Source organism: Myxocyprinus asiaticus, chromosome 26 (genome assembly GCF_019703515.2).
Source record: "Myxocyprinus asiaticus isolate MX2 ecotype Aquarium Trade chromosome 26, UBuf_Myxa_2, whole genome shotgun sequence".
Lineage (NCBI taxonomy): Eukaryota > Metazoa > Chordata > Actinopteri > Cypriniformes > Catostomidae > Myxocyprinus > Myxocyprinus asiaticus.
In genome coordinates, this window is record NC_059369.1 from 15,476,760 (window position 1) to 15,498,115 (window position 21,356).

General features: G+C 38.1%; 2 protein-coding genes across 2 annotated transcripts; both read left to right on the forward strand.

The window, feature by feature from the left end:
- Positions 1-1,095: 1,095 nt before the first annotated feature.
- LOC127417200 (threonine--tRNA ligase 1, cytoplasmic-like) lies at positions 1,096-11,720 on the forward strand. Its single transcript, XM_051657041.1, is given in 20 exon segments — positions 1,096-1,213; positions 1,450-1,527; positions 1,926-2,113; positions 3,400-3,523; positions 3,856-3,980; positions 4,191-4,305; positions 4,624-4,688; positions 4,770-4,848; positions 6,741-6,887; positions 7,637-7,735; positions 7,898-8,064; positions 8,167-8,329; positions 8,746-8,883; positions 8,983-9,060; positions 9,177-9,277; positions 9,355-9,385; positions 9,388-9,485; positions 10,564-10,636; positions 10,719-10,833; positions 11,338-11,720. Coding segments are annotated over 19 exon segments (2,154 nt in total). The 5' UTR covers positions 1,096-1,213; positions 1,450-1,458; the 3' UTR covers positions 11,517-11,720.
- A 902-nt stretch (positions 11,721-12,622) lies between these two features.
- Positions 12,623-20,329, forward strand: LOC127417211 (TM2 domain-containing protein 3-like). The gene is made up of 6 exons (XM_051657063.1): positions 12,623-12,845; positions 13,426-13,521; positions 17,315-17,475; positions 17,856-18,030; positions 18,153-18,228; positions 19,388-20,329. Exons 1-6 carry the CDS (start codon positions 12,737-12,739, stop codon positions 19,551-19,553), a joined length of 783 nt encoding a protein of 260 aa, XP_051513023.1. The 5' UTR covers positions 12,623-12,736; the 3' UTR covers positions 19,554-20,329.
- The last annotated feature ends 1,027 nt before the right edge of the window (positions 20,330-21,356 follow it).

A 21,356-nucleotide genomic window follows, 5' to 3' on the forward strand; every position in this document is an offset into this window, starting at 1 on the left:
CTGACGGCCAGAACAGGTACTGCGCCTATAGGCATTTCTCAAATAGTCTCTTTTTGACATGTAAAAAAAAAAAAAAAAAAAATTCTGTCAAAGCATTAAAAAACATTGTATATTTCGATAAATGCACATATGCGCACATTCTTTGCATTTAATGTTAATTTGTCAAATTGTTTGAAATGAACAATGAAATGACTTCAATTATGCTGGGAATATAAATAGCGTTTTGTCACAGCTGGTCGGCAGGTGGCGTTCAGATCATAGAAATAGAATAAGAGGGTAGAATGGCAATTAATAAGTAAAAGTTATTTAAAAGACTTAGCAGCCCGGACGTTGTATATAATTGGTCGGGTGCGATGGGTGTAAATTATAATTATCCCATTTTAATTTTTCAATGTGTATTTTAATACAAATTAAAGTTCCCAGTGTTCCCAGTAATTTCAGCGTTTTTCTGCATGTATAGCATGCACTTTCATGTATCCGATGTAGTTTCGTTCCAGACAGCTACTGAAGCAGCACGTAGACGCCATAGTCACATGACACCCGTTACTTTTCTCAGCACTGGTTAGGACGGACCAATCACAGTGGTTTGTGATGACTGGAGAATCATTTTTTTTATTTTTTATTTTTATATTTTATAGAGATTACAGTGGTGAACTTTTTTTTGTATGTCAGATTTTGAAGTATAAATGTATCTAAATGGATTATTCGAGGGATTTGGCCACCGAGCGGCCCCTGCTGGAAGAAAAATATATACCTCATAGGACATAGATATTTAGGACTAAATGGATCAGAACCGCTCAGCTGTGGGGGTTTAAAGATGGCGGAGCGCATGGCTGCAAGTTTGTCTGCTCAGGAGGAGCAGATCGCGGTGTTTAGTCGTGAGATCAGCCGCTTGCAGGAGCGACTGACGGGCGGCTTCGACGTCAGCACCCTGGCCAGCGGCCCGAACTTGGACGCGCTGCGTACCGAGAACGACAAGCTGAAGTACCGGCTGCTACACCTCCGCCGGAGCCTTCAAACCGAGCAGGAGCTGGAGGAGCAGGAGCAGGAGCAGGAGCAGGAGCAGGAGCAGAAGCAGAAGCAGAACCAGAACCAGAACCAGAACCAGAACCAGAACCAGAACCAGAGCCAGAGCCAGAGCCAGAAAAGAACACAGAACACAGGCCAGGACCAGAACAAGAATGAGAAGGAGAAGGAGAAGATCCGTCCAAAGGTGCGTGATTCATAAAGTGATAGTGCCATATTTATGACAGTGACATTCAGTTATTATAAAAACACCTGATCCCAGGACAGACTATCTATCTATCTGTCTGTGTAATATTGTATGATGGATAGTCCTCTGAATTTCCATTTACTTTTCATTTACTGTGGGGAATTTGTGCATGAATGTGCTTATTAATAGAAAGCATTATTACACAGTATTCAGATGTTTTATTTTATTCCATACAGCAGAATGCAATGCCATCAAGACCCACCACGACTGAAAATCAAGAGAAGAGCAAAAAGGAGAAGAAAGTAAAGACACAGGTGAAATGAATGTAACATGAAGTTTGATTCTGTGTCATATTTCACTCAAGACACACTCTATGTCTGTGTTATAGATTGCTGTGTGGTTGCATCAAAAGAATTCCCAATGCAGTAAATGCACACTGTGCCACATGTATGACCTTTGTCAGGTGGAGTTGATGCCATTTATCATTTTTTCACTATTGAAAATGAGGCTGTAATGGACAGATGTACCATTTCCGTTTAACTGTATCCATAGATTTAACTGTACGTCTATCCCTTGCAGCCTTATTTTCAATCACGAAAAATTCAATATTGTGTCTACCCAGACTAAATCAGTCTATATTAGATCAAATCACTCAGATCTGCATGCATGGGAAGTTTTGTAAATTTTCACTCTTTCTTATGCTCTCCATCAGTTGAACCCCTGGCCTGGTTTTATCTCAGAGCGTCTGGAGCTTTATGAACAGCTGAAGAAAGAGAATGATGCTCTCCTGGCCAAGCGGGCGATGAGCAGTCACCCTATTACTGTCCAGCTCCCTGATGGACAGACGGTGCAGGCCAAAGCCTGGGTGAGCAGCCCATACCAGCTGGCCTGTAACATCAGGTGAGATGTCACCCTGCTTTGTCCCTTTACAATGTCTACAACCCATTCCTGATTGTGTGGTTTTTATTGATTAAACATTTTCCTTTATTTTACCTACACAAATCTAAGCATATTCAACTTTATGTTTTGTGTACATGGTTACAAAAATTTCAAACTTCATAAAAAATGATTGTAAAATAATACAGCTCACACAATATTTAGTTTGACCTCATGAGGAGGTTAAGCACCTCCTTTAACTTACCATTTGTTGATAAAGATCAAAAGTTTACCCTGTACCTCATCCATTTTTTTGGAGTTACGCCCAGCATTCCTCAACTTTTCTCTTCTGAATAGAGTAAAAAAAAAAAAAAATTGCACACACAATAAAATTATAACTGCTTAATTACCAGAAGTGTAGAGGGTCATTAAAGACGCACGATATGTAATAGTGTTACTTTTTTTGTGATAACATAAATAATATTTTTATGATTATTTCATATCTAAATAAGTTTACTGTCACAGGATATCTATTTATTTGTTTATTACAAGATAAATGAGTATTATATTCAAACAAATGACTACTATATCAAGTTGATTTTCTGTGTGACAGTGATAATTTATCAGTAAATCACTCATATGCATGTACACATATATATTATACATGCTATTTCTTACTCAAGGTGGCACTGTTGTTTCAGTAATTGACTTGACTTACATTTGGTGAAGCAGCAATGTGGAAGTAAACTATAGCAAGTGTAACACATGAACAGTTTGATATGGATATTGTCATTTGTGTGAACTACTGAAATTATGTAAGTTGTGCATTTATTTAGACTAAGTGCCTGTGAAAATACTGTATGTGTAGCTAATGTGATATCTGTATCTTATGTGTTATGTGTTGCTCAAGATGTCTTTGACATGAAATTTCAGTGTGGAAGTAATGAATCCTGTTTTTTTGCTGCATCATCTCCTTGATATATGAAAAATAAAACATCAAAATATATCAGAATAAATTATTTTCTATTATTTTTTAATTTTCTTGAAAATATTTTGAAAATTTGACACTATCTGAGCATTTTGTTGATTCATTTGTGATAGATATATGTGTCGAGTCACTTAAGACCCGAGTATGTAATAATATTTGGTGAAATACCCATGCATTTAAGGGTTAATAGTTACGTGTAGCTTTTAAAATTCACAATCTTACAAGCAAGGCCAATGTTTTGTCTTGAGATAAATCAGTAAATGCTGAGAGTAAAGCAGTTAATTTCAGGACGCATTGTGAATATGTGTTTGTGTTGCTGCAGTCAGGGTCTTGCAGATAACTGCGTGATTGCACGTGTGAATGGAGAGCTGTGGGATCTGGACAGACCACTGGTGACAGACTGCAGTCTGGAGCTGCTGCGATTCGATCATGAGGATGCACAGGCCGTAAGTTTTCGTTTTTAAAGGGGCAGTAAATCCTTAAAGTCTTACATCTAAAGAAATGTCAAATCACTTTATAATAATGTCCACTCTTATAAGAGGAAGACTCCAAAGCTTTTATATTGTACATATAGGTACTCTTTTAGATGTGGAATAAATGAATCATGGGTGACAAAAACACCTGTGAATGTAGTATTTCTAGAATGACATCAGTAACTGAACACTTTTGCTTTTGTGTGATGCTGCATCCACACTGACAGTGCTGTCTGTCAGATGGATGGACAAATACATTTGGAGATGGATGGATCAGTCTGAACAGATCTTGTTATCCTTCTCAGGTGTACTGGCATTCCAGCGCTCATGTACTGGGAGAGGCTATGGAGCATTTCTATGGCGGTTGCCTCTGCTACGGGCCGCCCATCAAAAATGGCTTTTACTACGACATGTTCCTGGATGGACAGAAGTAAGTTGAAGATAAGAAGATGGGGACTGCAGATGAAATTTAGCCTTAGGCTAAATCTGGTACAATTCATCAAATATAAACACTTATGTTTTGTTTAATATTGTACATGGTCCCTTATAAATAAAATAAAATATATAAAATAATATAGTAGCTAGCTTCACATCTGTGTGTTATTGTTCAGTGGTGTGTCTGTGTTGTTCTTCACAGAAGAGTGTCAAGCACTGAGTTTACTGATCTGGAAAACATCTGTAAAGGAATCATGAAGGACAAACAGCCATTTGACAGACTAGAGATCAGTAAAGATACTCTGCTGGAGATGTTTATGGTGATGAATCTGTCATCCAGAGATTTAAATGATGGAATTTACCTTAAACAATTAGTTCATCCTTTGGCGCACACACACACACGCACACACACACACACACACACACACACAAAAAATATGCATAATTTATATATCATAAAGTATCATGGTGGTTATGTTGGACATGTACCATGGTTGTACCTTTCAGGACTACGGTGTGTCTTACAATACCATGGTATATATCAGTTTACCATTGCATTATATCTGATATAATGACTTTACCCTTTTGTAAGGACAGTTAGAGTTAAACATCTTTTCATTTTCTTTCGTTTATTGTAGTACAACAAGTTCAAGTGTCACATCCTGAATGAGAAGGTTTCCACGGCCGCCACTACTGTGTACAGGTAGCACACTGGGACAGAGAAAAGCTGAAGCAGCTGCTGTTAAACTTCTTTCCTCTCATGAATCCACTTTTCCTCTGGAAGGTGTGGCCCTTTGATTGACCTCTGCCGAGGGCCGCATGTACGACACACGGGCAAAATCAAAGCGCTGAAGATCTATAAGGTAACCAGAACACATTCATGCTCCCAGTATTCAGCACTTTTTGTTTGTTACTGTCATATGATGTCATTGGACTATAGAAATAAGATCATATTTAAGACCACATAGTCAACATAGAACATAGAATAGAATATTAGAAAATAGTACATGGAATAGTTCATTATACCAGGGGTTATTGATACTGTAGAAAGACAGGTACCATTAATTTACATATATTATTTAATATTAAAATATACTGTTAAAATATAATACGTTTTAGTATCAACTTAACTGAAGCACTGGTTCTTACATCACTACAAAATGTTAAAAACATTCGGAGCTTTATGGAAAATATTCATGGCTTATAGTTTTAGTTTACCCAAAACTGAAAATCCTCTCATGATTTACTTACCTTTAAGCCATTACAGATGTGTATGACTTTCCTTCAGCAGAACCGAAGTGAAGATTTTTATAAGCCCATTTCAGCTCTGTATGTCCATACAATGCAAGTAAATGGGTGCCATTAGTCTGCTGGCTATTTGACGGTCCAAAAGGCATATTTAGGCAGCATAAAAGTAATCCACATGACTCCAGTCGATCAATTAATGTTTCTGAAGCAAATTGATAGGTTGGTGTAAAAAATAAATCGATAATTAAAACTTGAACTTTAAAAAATCACTTCCTGCCAGCAGTCAACGCATCAGTGACGTAAGCGCGTTCACGCGAGAAGTCGGAAGCACGCGCTTTGTTTACATCAGAGGAACGAATGTCATGCGAGAGTTAGTTCATTTCAAACAGCAATACAGCGCTGGGTGGAAGCAATGATGTAAAGTTAAAAATATTTTAATTATTAATTTGTTTCTTACACCATCCTATCAGTTTGCTTCAGAAGACATTAACTGATCGACTGGAGTCATGTGGATTACTTTTATGCTGCCTAAATATACCTTTTGGACCGTCAAATCGCCAGCAGCCTGATATCACCCGTTTACTTGCATTGTATGAACAAACAGAGCTGAAATAGGCTTATAAAAATCTTCACTTCGGTTCTGCTGAAGAAGGAAAGTCATACACATCTGGAATGGCTTAAAGATAAGTAAATCATGAGAGGATTTTCATTTTTAGGCGAACTAACCCTTTAAGCCCAGGTAGCCCAGCCCTAACGCCACCCATGGCTGCAAGAGGGTACTAGGGAGTGACATTACCGAATTTGACGATTACTGTTTTGTTCTGCTTTCTAAAGACTGATTGGAAAACAGTTAATTCAATATTTTTTATTGAATATTTTTTATTTAATCGAGATTAATCACGATTATTTTATTCTATTTACATCCCTAGTAAGAAATAATAATAAAAAATCTGCATATATATTTGTTATAAAAAATTGTTTTAAACTTTAGCTGTCACTGGGGTTTGTAAGGCCATATTCTGAGTAAAGCTGCTTTGGAATAATATTTATTGTAAAAGTGCTATACATATACAGTACAATATTAATAGTGAAAATAAGACAGAGCAGTAAAAACAGAGGGGAAATACACTATAGACTTATTACAAAATAAATATTTTTGGAACAAAATATTTATAAAAAATAAAAAGATATATTTTAGGAACAGAGGTCCCTCAAAGGGGAGCACTATATTTGGGGGTGCTAGGCAACAAACACCTGCATTATACTATGAAAACATACTGTAATACTAAAAATTCAAAACTTTCAGAAACTTGACCCACCTAGTCACGGTGAGGTAATAAAGAGAAACTAGGATGGATAATCTTTCATTCTTATTTGTTTAATGGTAAGAAGACAAATGTTGGAAAATGGTCATATAAAACTGAATTACTAACATTATAAGTGAACCTCAAGGGGGAAAAAATACGATTCCATTAATTTTAAGAAAAATTGTCTGGTTGTTTTTCAGAATTCATCTACATACTGGGAAGGTCGTTCTGACATGGAAACTCTCCAGCGGATTTATGGAATCTCTTTTCCTGACAGTAAAATGATGAAGGAGTGGGAGCACTTTCAAGAGGAGGCCAAAAATAGAGACCACCGAAAAATTGGAAAGGTATTTGAAAGTGTAAACACTGGGTGACGTTATTCAAGCTGACTTATTGATGTCAGATGAACGGACAGGATCTCAACTGCTGCGCAATTCACTTAATAGTAAAACTATTGAGAGCATCAAAGTCATTACTGTAAAAAAAACACCTCATTGTGGAATTTCTGCACGGCTATGAAGTTGTTCCAGGATTGATGACCGCATTACAGTTCAATATCACTTCACCACTTTCTTTCCAAATAGTGAATTATTATTATTATTTTCACATTAACAAAACTTCAAAGAGCCATACCAGAAATAGATGGGGGAATATATTGCGTTATGCTGGTTTGCGCTGTTTATCAACTAAAATAGGTGGCAATGGGTTTTTTCAATAATTCAACTGATTTGATAATGGGCTTCATTTATAATATGTTATAATATAACATAATATGTACATTTGTTCTGTGACTGTGTCTGCAGTGTAACACAGCTTTAATGACAGCGAACGGATCTTTCTCTTGCTCCTGTAAGGAGCAGTTGGTGGCGGCTGTCCCATTCTGTTCCGTCTCAGTAGGATATGTAGCTGAAACCACCTAATTGGACATGAAACGAACGATTTTAACCCTTGTTACTTTGTTGCTCTTACCTCATTAAAAACCTCTATACTGAATATAATGGCTGTACCATATGATGTGTCACATCACCTCTCTGTGGAGCGACACATATCACTTTCTCTCTCTCTCTCTCTCTCTCTGTCTGTGTGTGATTTCTAGGATCAAGAACTGTTCTTCTTTCACGATCTCAGTCCAGGAAGTTGCTTCTTTCTACCACGAGGAGCATACATCTACAACACCCTGACAGAGTTCATCAGGGTAATGTCAAAACATGAGCTCACACTGCTCATTTAATATAATTGTCATGGGTTGTCAAAATGGGTTTTTCTTATGATTATTGAGGGGAAATGTGACCTGGGCATGTTTATGTGAGATTCACACAGCAATGTTTATTATGTGTATGTGTGTATTGCTGTACAGGAGGAATACTGCAGACGTGGCTTTCAGGAAGTTGCTTCTCCAAATATCTATAACAGTAAACTGTGGGAGACATCAGGTCACTGGCAGCACTACAGTGAAAACATGTTCTGATTCCCTGTAGAGCAGGACGTGTTTGCTTTGAAACCCATGAACTGCCCTGGACACTGGTAAATGCACACATGTGACACATATGAGGGGGGTTTAAAGGAATAGTTTATCCAAACATTGGAATTCTGTCATAATTTACTTATCTTCTGTTTCTCCATCAGTCTGATGTTCAGTCATCGACCGCGCTCCTGGCGTGAACTTCCTCTCAGACTGGCTGACTTTGGCGTTCTTCATCGTAACGAGCTGTCGGGAACGCTGACGGGTCTCACTAGAGTACACCACTTTCAGCAGGATGATGCTCATATATTCTGCACTATGGATCTGGTGATCTGGAAAACATTACATCCTTCTTGTGATAAAAACATGCTTGATGTGGTGAAGAATCAGGGCTCATAATCCAAAGTTTGAGGGCTCAAATCTTGGCACTGGAGTGTTACAGTACGCTTCCACTGGTGCATAAACCTTTGGGCTATGTGGACTTTGGCTGTATGACCTGCCATTTTCATAAGTTTGTTATTGAAGAAAGACTTCGCAACCTTTGCTTGTCTTTACCTCACAGTGATTGTCTTCTGCACAGAGTTTTTTGCCTGTAATTTGTAGAAACTTTTTTGAGAGAGTTCACAGTGTGTTGCTTTGGATTTAAAGTGTACATTGATTAATGGCTAACAAGATAACATCAACAGAGTGCTAGTGGCGTCATTTAAAAGTCAAAACCTAATTATTCTCTCACTTTATCTCAGATCGAGTCAGAGATGAAGGGCTGTCTGGATTTCTTGCGCTGCGTCTATGATGTGTTTGGATTCTCCTTCCAGTTACATCTGTCCACACGCCCGGAGAAGTTCCTTGGAGATATCACATTGTGGAACCAGGCTGAGAAGGTTTGTATCACGCTTCTGTTGTGTTTGAGATTGCAATGGTGTCTGGTTTATGCAGTGTACAGCCTTAACAGTATTTGTATTTCATTTTGGGTTCCATAGCAACTTGAAAACAGTCTGAATGAGTTTGGAGAGCCATGGAAGCTCAATCCAGGTGATGGGGCTTTTTATGGACCAAAGGTGAGACCTCCATTAGACTGTTGACATGGAGAACTGTGTTCTGTTTGTTACACCTCCAGTAAAAAGAACAAAAGACTTTCTAATCCATGTCTTCTCTCTGAATTCTTCCATCTTAGATTGACATTAGGATTAAAGATGCTATTGGTCGATATCACCAGTGTGCCACTATTCAGCTGGACTTCCAGCTGCCCATCCATTTCAATCTCACATACGTGGGGTGAGTTCATCTTAGATAACTGTGCAACCGAAGAAACTGTTTTGCTTTCGGTGTTTCAACTGTTTTAACTATTGCAGGAAAGATGCCGATGATAAAGCCAGACCATTTCATTCCAGATCATTCATCACAGCCAGATCATTCATCGCGCTATTCTAGGATCGGTGGAGAGAATGATCGCAATCCTCACGGAGAACTATGGTGGGAAATGGTGAGAATGAGATGCCTAAGTCTGTCTTTCCGATGTTATTGATGCACTCAACACTGAGAGAGAGTATGTGATTGGTTACCTGTTTAAAGGGATAGTTCACCCAAAAATTAAAATTCTCTCATTTCTCACCATCATGCCATCCCAGATGTGTATGACTGACTTTCTTCTGCAGAACACAAATAAAGATTTTTAGAAGAATATTTCAGCTCTGTAGGTTCATACACTGCAAGTGAATAATGACCAAAACTTAAGCTCCAAAAAGCACATTAACGCAGCATAAAAGCAATCCATATGAATCCAGTGGTTTAATCAGTGACAGACCAAAATTAACTCCTTTTTCACTGTACATCTTGCCATTGCAGTCTCTAAGCACGATCATGATTTCAAGCTCGATTACACTTCATGCATGCGCAGAACGCTAGATGGTGCAATAGAATGTGTAAACAAGCTTGAAATCATAATAGCCAAGGAGACTGCTGATGTCATGATTTATGTTAAAAAGAGTTTTGGTGTGTTCTCACCCAAAACCAATTGGATCGCTTCTGAAGACATGGATTAAACACCGATTCTTATGGATTACTTTAATGCTGCCTTTATGTGCTTTTTGAGCTTCAAAGTCTTGGTCACCATTCACTTGCATTGCATGGACCTACAGAGCTGAGATATTCTTCTAAAAGCTTTTGTTTGTGTTCTGAGAAGAAAGAAAGTCATACACATCTGGGATGGCATGAGGGTCAGTAAATTATAGTTTTTGGGTGAACTATCCCTTTAATGTGATTAGCTACCTGTATCAGTTACATTACTGAATTTACATTTCTACTCTTTTCAAAGTCAATAAAACTCTCAGCTCAAAAGATTGAAGAAAATATGTCCCTCTTTCTTTTTTTCATGATATGACCCCTTAAGAGATTTTGAAAAATGTCTTGCTTTAGGTCTTCAAGGACTGGTACGATTTTTGTCAGACTAAAGCATTTATTTGACATTTTAAAAAGACTAATTATTGTTTTAGCCTGACTGAAATCAAACTTTAAATATATGGAATAATGGCAACTCAGTCTGTTTCTATAACTCTTCTCAGGCCGCTGTGGTTGTCTCCATGCCAGGTGATGTTGGTGCCTGTGAATCCATCTGTAGAAGAATATGCCAAACAGGTACAGCATATAGTACTGTGATGCACTGTATCATCAGTTATCAAAGAGAGGGGTAAGATGGTTTTTGGTTTTCCTCCGGCAGGTGTGTAAGCGGTTTGTTGAAGCTGGTTTTATGGCCGATGCTGATCTGGATTCTGGTTGCCTTCTGAACAAGAAAATTCGTAATGCGCAGCTGACGCAGTACAACTTTATCTTGGGTAAGATGGTGTCAGTGGTTCTCAACTGGAGCGTCGTAATCCGAAAATGGGTCCCAAGACTGTTCTGATAGGGTCGCGAAGAGCAGGGACAAAAACAATGCTAAATGCAAATAATAAAATGCAACTATATAGCCACAATAATGTATCATCAATCATGCATAGTTAGGATGTCAAAATAAATAGAATCAAACTCTAAGGCATCTTGGCACAAATTCATCTGTCACATGGTAGAAGCTAGCCAAAATCAGACAGATGGACAGGTTGTTACATGCCCTTAAAACCATCAACAAAATGGGTTACATGTTTTGTACTGTGTTGGTTCATCACACAATGTCCAGTGTAAAATCTGGGTTCTGAAGCAAAACCAGTTGAGAGTTACTGTTCAAATGATCAGTGTTCACAATGAATTATTGAGTTTACTGACACTGCTCTGTAATTCACTGATGGAGCAGCTGCTGTTTGTCTCATCCAGTCAAATGTGTTTGTCTCTGTTTTGGTTTGCAGTGGTGGGTGAGAAGGAGCGGTTGACAAACAGTGTGAATGTGCGCACACGAGACAACAAGGTTCACGGAGAGCTGATGGTGCAGGAGGTGATGGCCAGACTGAACCTCCTGAAACAATCCAGGTGCAAGAATGCAGAGGAGGTGTTCTGGACCACCAACAGAGAGTCTTTATTGTTCTGAGAGAAAATTTGATGAAGTTTAATAAGTTGAAGATGAGAAATTAAGCATAAAGTATAATAAGAAGGAGAAATACTGAGAAGTGGTGATGTTTGAGAATGTTCCGTAGTAGAAAGCCTTTGTGAAATGGCTGTTAAATTATGTGATGGGTTGATGTTTAAGAAAGCAAAAGTATCTTGTTGACTGTATGTACTGACTGTTTGCAATAAAGACACCGAATCGCCTGAATGTTTTTAGCTTCTGTCTTTTTTTATTTTTCCCTTTATCATAGAAACTTTTAACACTCATTGGTCAAGTAATTTTATTTGTATAGCACTTTTCACAACACACATTGTTTCAAAGCAGCTTTACGGAAAATTATGCTTTAAAGTCTTAAATTCCTCATTGAGCAGTCTGAATGAAAAACGTCGTTGAAAATGTATTCCTTAAAAATGTGTCTTTAGGCCCCCAGTGAGCAAGCCAAAGGTGACTGCCAATGAACCCAAAACTTTATAAGATGTTAGTTAATGGAGAGAAAAAAATTTTACCAAGGGGGAAACCAGGCTCACTGGGGAAGCAAGTGAATATAACAATATTAGTTATCTATCCTGGCTAAACAGCATGAATATAACAATATTAGTTATCTAGTGCGAAGAGTGAATTCAGAGAGTATTTAGCAGAGATGGGCCACTTCTATTGAAATTAATGTGAGCAATTGGAACGCTCAACCAAGCAACGCTAGCGTTCAACGATCAACGGATATAGAAAGAAAGTCCCGCCTTACAGTTAAAAGAGCCAATCACCTTTTAAATACAAAAATCACCTGTCTATCAACTCTAGGATGCGCATGCGTATTAGCTATACAAGCCAGAGAAAATGAGTTTTTTAGCGTAATATGATACAAAGAAAAACAATTCATGATTCCAGTATTGCTGATTTGAAATATGTTCTTTGATCGTAATTTTGAGCAACCGTTTTTGAGATTTTAGTCTTTCTCCATTTAAGTAGATAGGAGCTGCACTGGCATGACTGGAAATAGCCTCCCGAGAGTGTTCCAAAGATTGCCGACAGTTGACTGACCTGCTAGAAAACCTTTGGTGAATTGTACCCTCGCAGCTCTATCGAAGTGTCTGACTTTTACTTTGAAAAATCTAACCCGTTGGGACTTTTACGTAAGCGGTTCAGGCCATCCTAGCAGCATCGTATTCAGAATCAGTGTTTGTTTGGAGGTTCAGTGGTTCGGGATGGTAGCGAGCGGATTGAAATGGGTTTTTGAACGCGGTCGGAACATCATGAGCACGTGTCTCTTCACAGCTCTGCTGCTGTTGGATATTTACTCTAAATGTGTGATCGGTAAGACTTGCAGACTCACTTCTCATGTTGTGACACTTGTACTATAGTAAAAACATGTTTTTTGCACATGTACTATTGTATTACCATGGTGATAACATGCTTTATTTTTGTCCATGTTTGTTGGTGCCTATGTCGTTTTATTTGAAGTAGAATATTAATATGTATAATGATAAATTAATATGGTAGTCATTCAGTATCGCTGTATATGTTATTTAATTTTAAACTGAGACTTTAAATAAGTCATGCAACCAAAATCTTCTCTATGACATCAGACACTATCAAAAATGATATATTACCCTGTAATGTACCAGTATGTATGAATATATCTTCAGAGCATTACTGTGGTGCTATCATGGAACATTAATGGTACCAGATACTAATTCCATGGTATTTACGTGGTACTTTTTTTAAGTGTTGTAACACTTAGTACCATAGTATCATAAAACTACATTTGTCGTCTAGTGTCATCACTGTACACTGGTACCATCACCACAGTACATCAAACAGCTTTTGAATGTATTTTACAGTAAGACTTCACTTAAAGATCAATCAAACAATCTAAAGCTTCTCTTTATCTCAGGGTATATGAGTTCTCCTCATGTGGGTGAGGAACCGATGTACACAGCCCAGCAGAACCCTGTGATGAGCAGTCCAATAGCCCTGACAGCAGCATCAGGTGACGCTCAAACCCTCATATGGGTGTTTCTTCAACTTTGACCACTTTTAGCACTTTGGATTTAAAATAAAGTCTCATTAAAAAAAAAAATTCACACTCTCACCAACTAGGACAAAGAGAATGCTTACAGAAGTGGAGATAAAATATTGTATAACCAGTAGGGCTGGGCGATTAATAAAATTTTATTTTCAATTACGATTTTGGCTTCTAACAATTATTAAAACAAGATAATTGAGATAAAACTATTATTATGCCACATATCTTTAAAGTATCCTTTATTAAAGTTCAAATAATAAGGAAGCGTGTTATGAAAATAAACTCTGAAACTGGCATTTCTCCTTGCGGTCAGCGCCGCGTCTATGAGTTGCATGAAGTGACTGAATTTTCTCCCGGCTGATGAACACTCTGGCGCAGGGATGCTCATCACTCGCGCTTTTGCTGCAGCTAGATTATAACGTGATGGCTCGCGATGTAGTGAATCATAATATATGTGTCATGTTCACTGTGTGTATCTTATCATGAAGAAAGATGGATCGAATATGCGCATGTGTTCCGATAATGCTTGCGCTAATGCGCACCTGAACGATCAAATACATTTCAAACTTCCACCAAAATGCCCGTCTCGGTGAAGTATTCATGTAAACACAGAGAGTGATGTCTAAAGTGAACATAAACAACAGAGAAAAAAGCGGATTTGTGTTAAAATGTCGGACTTGTAAATGTAAGCTAATAGACCTGCTGCTGTCTAGTGTGTCATTATAATAATCATACAATCATAATAAGAAAACGAGAAAACACTCACTGCTCTTGACTGAGTAACTTTAGTAGATTTAAAAAGTAATAATGTATTATTATACAGTGAAAACCAGTAGTAGTTTTATGTTGTATTTCATTCTGAATGTTTACTTGATTACTTGATAGCCTACTGCTGTTAAAAACTTTTAAACCTGTTAAAAAAATGCATTTTCTTAATTCGTATTTTTTTGTTCAATTATTTTTAATCTTTTTCTATTCATTGCTGTTTTTTATTGTTATTTTATTACTGACTGTTTACTAGTCTTGAATAATTACTTAAGAACTTTAAACCATTCTTCCGTAATTAACAAATTAGTTATTGTAATTATTTGTTGTGGTTTTGAAGCTGGTATTGAGAATCAACAAATTTCACTACAGACTACTGAAATTTTGGTATTGTGATAATGTATAGCCTTTGTTGTACATGGTAGATCTTGCTGCAATAACATGATGAAAAAGTAGATCTCATTCCATAGAAGTGTGAGCACCCCTGCTGTAAATGCTTTATTTGAAACTATGACAGTAGCCTCCTCCTACCCAGTGCAGTTTACATTTCAAGTTCAAGGAAAATCACTGTTAAAAAGACATTTGTTTAAAAAAAAAAAAAAAAAATTCAATAAATGCATTGTTTCCAAAGTCAATGAGTAATCATGTTAAATAATCATGATCTCAATATTGACCAAAATAATCATGATTATGATTTTTGCCATAATTGAGCAGCCCTAACAACTAGGCCAGAAACACACTGACTAAGGAAATTAGAGTGGCTAAAAAAAAGCTACTCTGAATAGCTGAAAAAACAGTTTTCAGCCAACAATCCTGCATCAGTGTGGAGAGGCCTGAAGGACATCACTAAGTACAAGACACCACCCCCTCGCTCTGTAGAGAATCAACAAATGGCTGATGACCTGAATGTGTTTTACTGCAGGTTTGAAAAGTCCAGTCTCACACCCCTCCTCTGCTCTGATCTTCACTTCACACACCCACTTACCCCCCTCCTCCCCATCCTGCTACTCAACCTACACTTATGGTCTGTGAGGAGGATGTGTGCCGGGTCTTCAAGAAACAGAAGACTAGGAAAGCTTCAGGCCCAGACGGTGTTTCACCTGCCTGTCTGAAAGTCTGTGTTGACCAACTGGCCCCCATCTTCACACAGATCTTCAATAGATCACTGGAGCAGTGTGAAGTTCCCTGCTGCTTCAAACATTCCACCATCGTTCAAAAATCACAGCACGTAATGACTACAGACCTGTCGCTCTCACGTCTGTGGTCATGAAGTCTTTTGAGAGACTGGTTTTGGCCTACCTGAAGTACATCACTGGACACCTGCTATACCCCCTTCAGTGTGCTTACAGAGCAAACAGGTCTGTGGATGATGCTGTCAGTATGGGACTGCATTATATCCTGCAACACCTCGACAGACCTGGGACTTATGCAAGCATCCTATTTGTGGACTTCAGTTCAGCCTTCAATAACATCATGCCTGATCTTCCTCAACCAAACTGACCCAGCTCTCCGTGCCAACCACAATCCGTCGGTGGATCAACAGCTTTCTGACAGCTTTTCTTTCAGGCAGCAGCTAGTGAGACTGGGGAAACTCACATCCGGAACCCTCACTATTAGCACTGCTGCTCTTCAGGGATGTGTTCTCTCTCCACTGCTCTTCTCCCTGTACACGAATGACTGCACAGCAAAGGACCCCTCTGTCAAACTCCTGAAGTTTGCAGACGACACTATGGTCATTAGCCTCATCTGCAACAGTGACTAGTCTGCCTACAGATGGGACGATGAACAGCTGGCTGTCTGGTGCAGTCACAACAACATGCTCAAAACAGTGGAGATGATTGTGGACTTCAGGAGAAATCCCCCCCCCCCCCCAACACACACACACCCCTTACCATCCTGAACATTACTGTGGCAGCAGTGGAGTCATTCAGGACCTGAAGTGTGACACACACAGACTCCATTGTGAAGAAGGCACAGCAGAGGTTGTACTTCCTTCACCAGCTGAAGAAGTTCAACCTGCCACAGGAGCTGCTTACACAATTCTACTCGGCTGTCATGTGTACACCTATAACTGTCTGTTTTGGTTCAGCCACCAAATCAGACAGAAGGAAACTACAACGGACAGTCAGGACTGCTGAGAGGATTATTGGTGCCCCCCTGCCCACCCTGTAAGACCTGTACGTCTCCAGATTGAGGAAACGTGTAGGTAGAATCACTCTGGACCCCACACACCCTGCCCACTCCCTCTTTGAACTGTTGCCCTCTGGCTGGCACTACAGAGCACTGAGTGCCAGGACATCCAGGCACAAGAACAGTTTTTACCCTCAGGCCATTTACCACATGAACAATTAAACTGCCTTCATGACTCCCCCATAGTGCAATAATGTATAAATATGTCATGTACATATGTAAATTCACTCATATTTAATTCAATAACTGTACATACCCCCACCTTGCACATGTATTACCACTTGCACATGTACATACACCATTCTATGTTATATGTCCTATTATTTGTATGTCTAATTATACTCTTACCTTGTTTTATATTCTGTGTCTCACTGTAATGTTCTGTGTGCACTTGTCTCTCCTATCACCAAAAATAATTTCTTGTTTACGTGAGAACACTTGGCAATAAAGCTCATTCTGATTCTGAATATTTGACCTCACCATTGACCACCACCAAGTTTTCCAGAGATCCATGAAATAAAATAAATGTATACATGAGTATATAAATAAATAGTGCATATATGAAAAGTTGCCATAGCAGCAAGCAAAGTAATAAAGCATGCTATAGCTATGTAGAAGTGTTGATAAATGTCCGTGACAAATACAAAGTCAAGGTGTTATATGGAATATTCTAGCAATTCAGTGCATCTGAATCTAGTCAACATCAAATCATCATCAGCATTAGAAGATTAGTCAATTTATGTTTAGGTATTTTAATATAATTTTTTTTGCATGAAAATGTGTGCTGTTTGTCTGTGTTTAGCTTCATCAGTGGTCACCAATAACTACACATCAAAGTGTCCGAGTGGTGGGCTCTGCACCAAACTTCCTGCAGAATGCATCAGCTGCACATATTACCACAACTGTAGCTACGGCCAACCAGCAAATCTCACCTGCAGAACCAGAGCAGGCGTTCACTGTGTGGTGAGAGTTCAGTTGAGATATTTATTATGTTTTGATGTGGGTTGAGATAATTATAACATGCCGAGTTTGACTTTTGACATGTTATTTATGCTGCGTGCACCCTGCGTTTATAAAGTACTGTGTGTTGCAAAAGTACTCAGTCCAACCCGTTTTGGTCATCACATGTCCTACTTTTCATTTTAGTTAATTGTTTTATTTCCAAGTACTGGAAATAAATTATTGAAAAATTATTTTTTAATTTTATGTTGCTTAATGTTAGAAGATATTCACAATAAAAATAAAGACCTGAAATATAATGTTTGCAGTAGTCAAAAAAATCTAAATGATTTGGTTTCTTTACCTCATTCTGTAAAACTCTCCATCCCGTTTCTCCTGTTTAGAATGTGTTGGATCAGCCACAGCAGAATTTCACCCTGACGGTGGACTGCCAGTTCTGTTGGCAGTTGGATCTGTCGCAATATCGCTGCTCAAATTCTAACAGCTGTATGACAGTATCGTGTCCTCGCAGACGCTATAATGCCACCTGTGAAGTACTGGAGCATGTGCACTGTCTGGGTACATTTGCTTGAAGTGTCTGCCTAGAAAATCCTTTTTGTAACAGTGTCATTTCTGATATCGTGTGTTTGAATTGTATGATTATTATGAGAGGTGTGTTCTCTGTACTGTTGTCTCCACAGGTAAAAGAAAGTTTCAGAAGCGTCTGTTTTGTAACTGGACAGGAGGATATAAATGGTCCACAGCTCTTGCTCTAAGGTGACTCATTTTAGACTTGTTTGTGTAAACTAAAAAGAAGTTATCTTAAATGAGAGTAGTGTCAGTGTATGGTTGACCGATATGAGTTTGACCGGTGCTGTTGTGTGGAGAGAAGAGCGGCTGATAAAATGCTGATATAAAACACAAACATACAGTATATAATTATAAAATACAAAGGCTGTAAACCGATAATTAATTTTTTTTATTGAATTAATTTAATCATATACAGATTAATTCAAATTAATCATATATATCAATATTTGCCAAAATAGGACCCCAAATAAAGATAATTCAGTATGTAATAAAACAATTGTATATATAATTTAAAGATATTTAATTATTGTGACAGATGAGTAAAGCATTGATAAGACAATACAAAAAATGTACACATGCATCAGACAGATGCTTTTGGAGCGTTTCATTGTGGTTCTGTCACGTTTTACTGGTTTTCAGCATCTCTAACCAAAGGACACTCTGTCAAGTAAAATATAGTTTGAAACTTAAAAAAACAAAAACAAAACAACCCTGTACTCTGCTCTGTTGTGCTGTCTTTGAACAGCTGTCGGTTTATTGCCTGTACAGCTGGAGTTGCACTGACTGCCCCCTGCTGACTTATTACAGAATTTATATACGGTCAGGGGGGCATGGTTAAATGTTTTTTATGCTTTTTTTAAACAAATCACAATAAATTAACATGTTAACTCGACAGCCTGAAATTTTATATAATGAATGCAAATGAAACATACATAAAATTCCAGTAATTAAATGAAAAAATGTACACAATTTTTCCTCAAATATTTGAAAACTAATAATCTGTTGGAACTCTCTTTTAAACAAGTAACAATGAAACGATCAGCAAAGGATGCCCAGTTATTGGCTAATGCCAATAATTTAAATCTGACAATATTAACCTAATATTAAAATGTTTGTATTGAGAGTATTTATATTAATATTTAAAAACAGTATTGTGCATTATCTATTGCCATGGCTGTCGGCAATTAGATCTGTTCATCAACAGATCAACAAACGGGCACAGTTACTGGCTGATAATCTCCATATGGGCAAATGTCTGCTGATTGAATACTCTATCACTGTGTACTTTGCACAGATGTCTGTTGTTTTATTGTCATGTGTTGTTTCCGTCTCTGTATTTTCACAGCATCACTCTGGGTGGGTTTGGAGCAGATCGATTCTATTTGGGTCAGTGGAGAGAAGGTTTGGGGAAGCTCTTCAGCTTCGGTGGTCTGGGGATCTGGACCCTCATCGATGTTCTTCTGATCGCGGTGGGCTACGTGGGGCCTGCCGATGGATCTCTGTATATCTGAGGGTTGTAGGGGGCAGATTACTCTCATTCTAGATTTCAAACCCCATTAGTATGTGTTGCTGTCCAAACTCCCACTACAGCAGATTCCCATCTGTCTCGAATGTGAGCTCATGCCTTCAACAGCACGCCTGAGAAACACAGCGTCATCTTCCACCTAAAGCTTCTCTCTCTCACACACAAACATGCACACATGCTCATACTCTGGTTTGAGGAAGATGATGATAGAAGACAGCAGGTTTTATTTCCATCAGGGTTTCGTCAGAAGTAGGTGGGAGTCTAAAGAGGCAAATTTGTACAATATGTATCTTAAGAATTGAATTGTGTGTATATAAGTGTTTGTGTATGTGTATATATAATAGTGATGAGCTGTGCTAAATGTGTTGTGGACAAGGATGTTTTATGCCATTTTTTGATTTTCTGTTCACATTTTTTTTTCTTTTCTTTTTTTTTTTATTAAAACTGTTTTCGTTGAGTGGATCATTCTCACGTACCGTTTCACTATTGCACAAGTTGAAAACATTTGTTTTATAAAATCAATTGAAGAAAAATATTTTTTTTAAGGAGAAGCATAATTCAGGAGATACTATTGAAATGTTTAAGTTCATAGAGCATTCTATCACAGAACAATCTCTATCAGGCACATTTCACTGTGTTCTAGCCTGAACAAATATGTTACTTGCACTCAATGGTTCCAGGAACAATTTGTGTATTTGAAGCTCTCAGTCGCTGCCACTGTGTCTGGAACAGTCAGAATAAAGGTCCGTGCGTCTCTGCCATTCTGTGCTTTATGTATTTTCACTCACGTGTCTTTTCACATCAAGGTACATGCAGTAGGTACATACTACTGCACATTGGCAAATGTAGTAGGTAATCCAGGTATTCCATGCATACAGAACATTACTATAATACTACTCACCACAGATATAGTAAGAGTACTAGTATGCTAGTACAAAGGCAAATGCGTATAGTAACTATACTGAAACTGAGACAAATGGCTTTAAATTTGCTTGGCTTTTTTGGTGTAAATTTTGTAGTCGGTGCAGTTTTACACTGCTTTCTCTGAATCTAAGCATAGTTGAGCCAAACACATCTGTCACAGGACATATCATAGTCTTAAAGGGATAGTTCACCCAAAAATGAATGAATTATTTACTCTTCCTCATGTTATCCCAGGTGTGTATGACTTTCTTTCTTCCATAGACACATTTGAAGAAAAATATCTTTGCTCAGTAGGTCCTTAAAATGCAAGTGAATGGTGATCTGACTTTTGAAGCTCCAAAAATCACAGACAGTCAGCATAAACGTCATTAATCTGACTCCAGCTGTTAAATGTATGTCTTCTAAAGTGACACAATTACTTTTAGTGTGAAAAAGATACATTTAAGTACTTTTTTAAACTCTAAATCATGCTTCTGTTCTGCAGCGGTAAGTGCGTGTGACGTAACCGCATTGGCATTTGAAATACGTGAGAACTGACACACGTGTGTCACAGCCGGAAGAGCAGCACTGTTAACATGTGAGAAGGAGGAATGCTGTACAGAAGCTTCATTGGTTTTGGTTTAGATCTGTATTTATCTGTTTCTTTACTCACAATGATAAGTTTGTGTGCTCATCCTGGATGTCTCAACCGAGAGGAGAACTTGAGATTACTTCTGTATCATGGCAACGGAATACGTCACACGAGAGACTGCTTGAACTCCAACCTCTCCTGAAGCTTACGGGAAGGGATGATTTAGAGTTAAAAAGTACTTAAGTACTAATGTATTTGAATCTAAACATTGATATTTTAATCTCATATGATTTA

Coding starts and splice junctions, on each gene's coding strand:
- LOC127417211 (XM_051657063.1), top strand. CDS start 12,737: ATGGTAGCGAGCGGATTGAAATGGGTTTTTGAACGCGGTCGGAACATC. Junction 17,476..17,855: donor GAGCAGGCGTTCACTGTGTG/GTGAGAGTTCAG, acceptor TCTCCTGTTTAG/AATGTGTTGGATCAGCCACA. Junction 18,229..19,387: donor TCCACAGCTCTTGCTCTAAG/GTGACTCATTTT, acceptor GTATTTTCACAG/CATCACTCTGGGTGGGTTTG.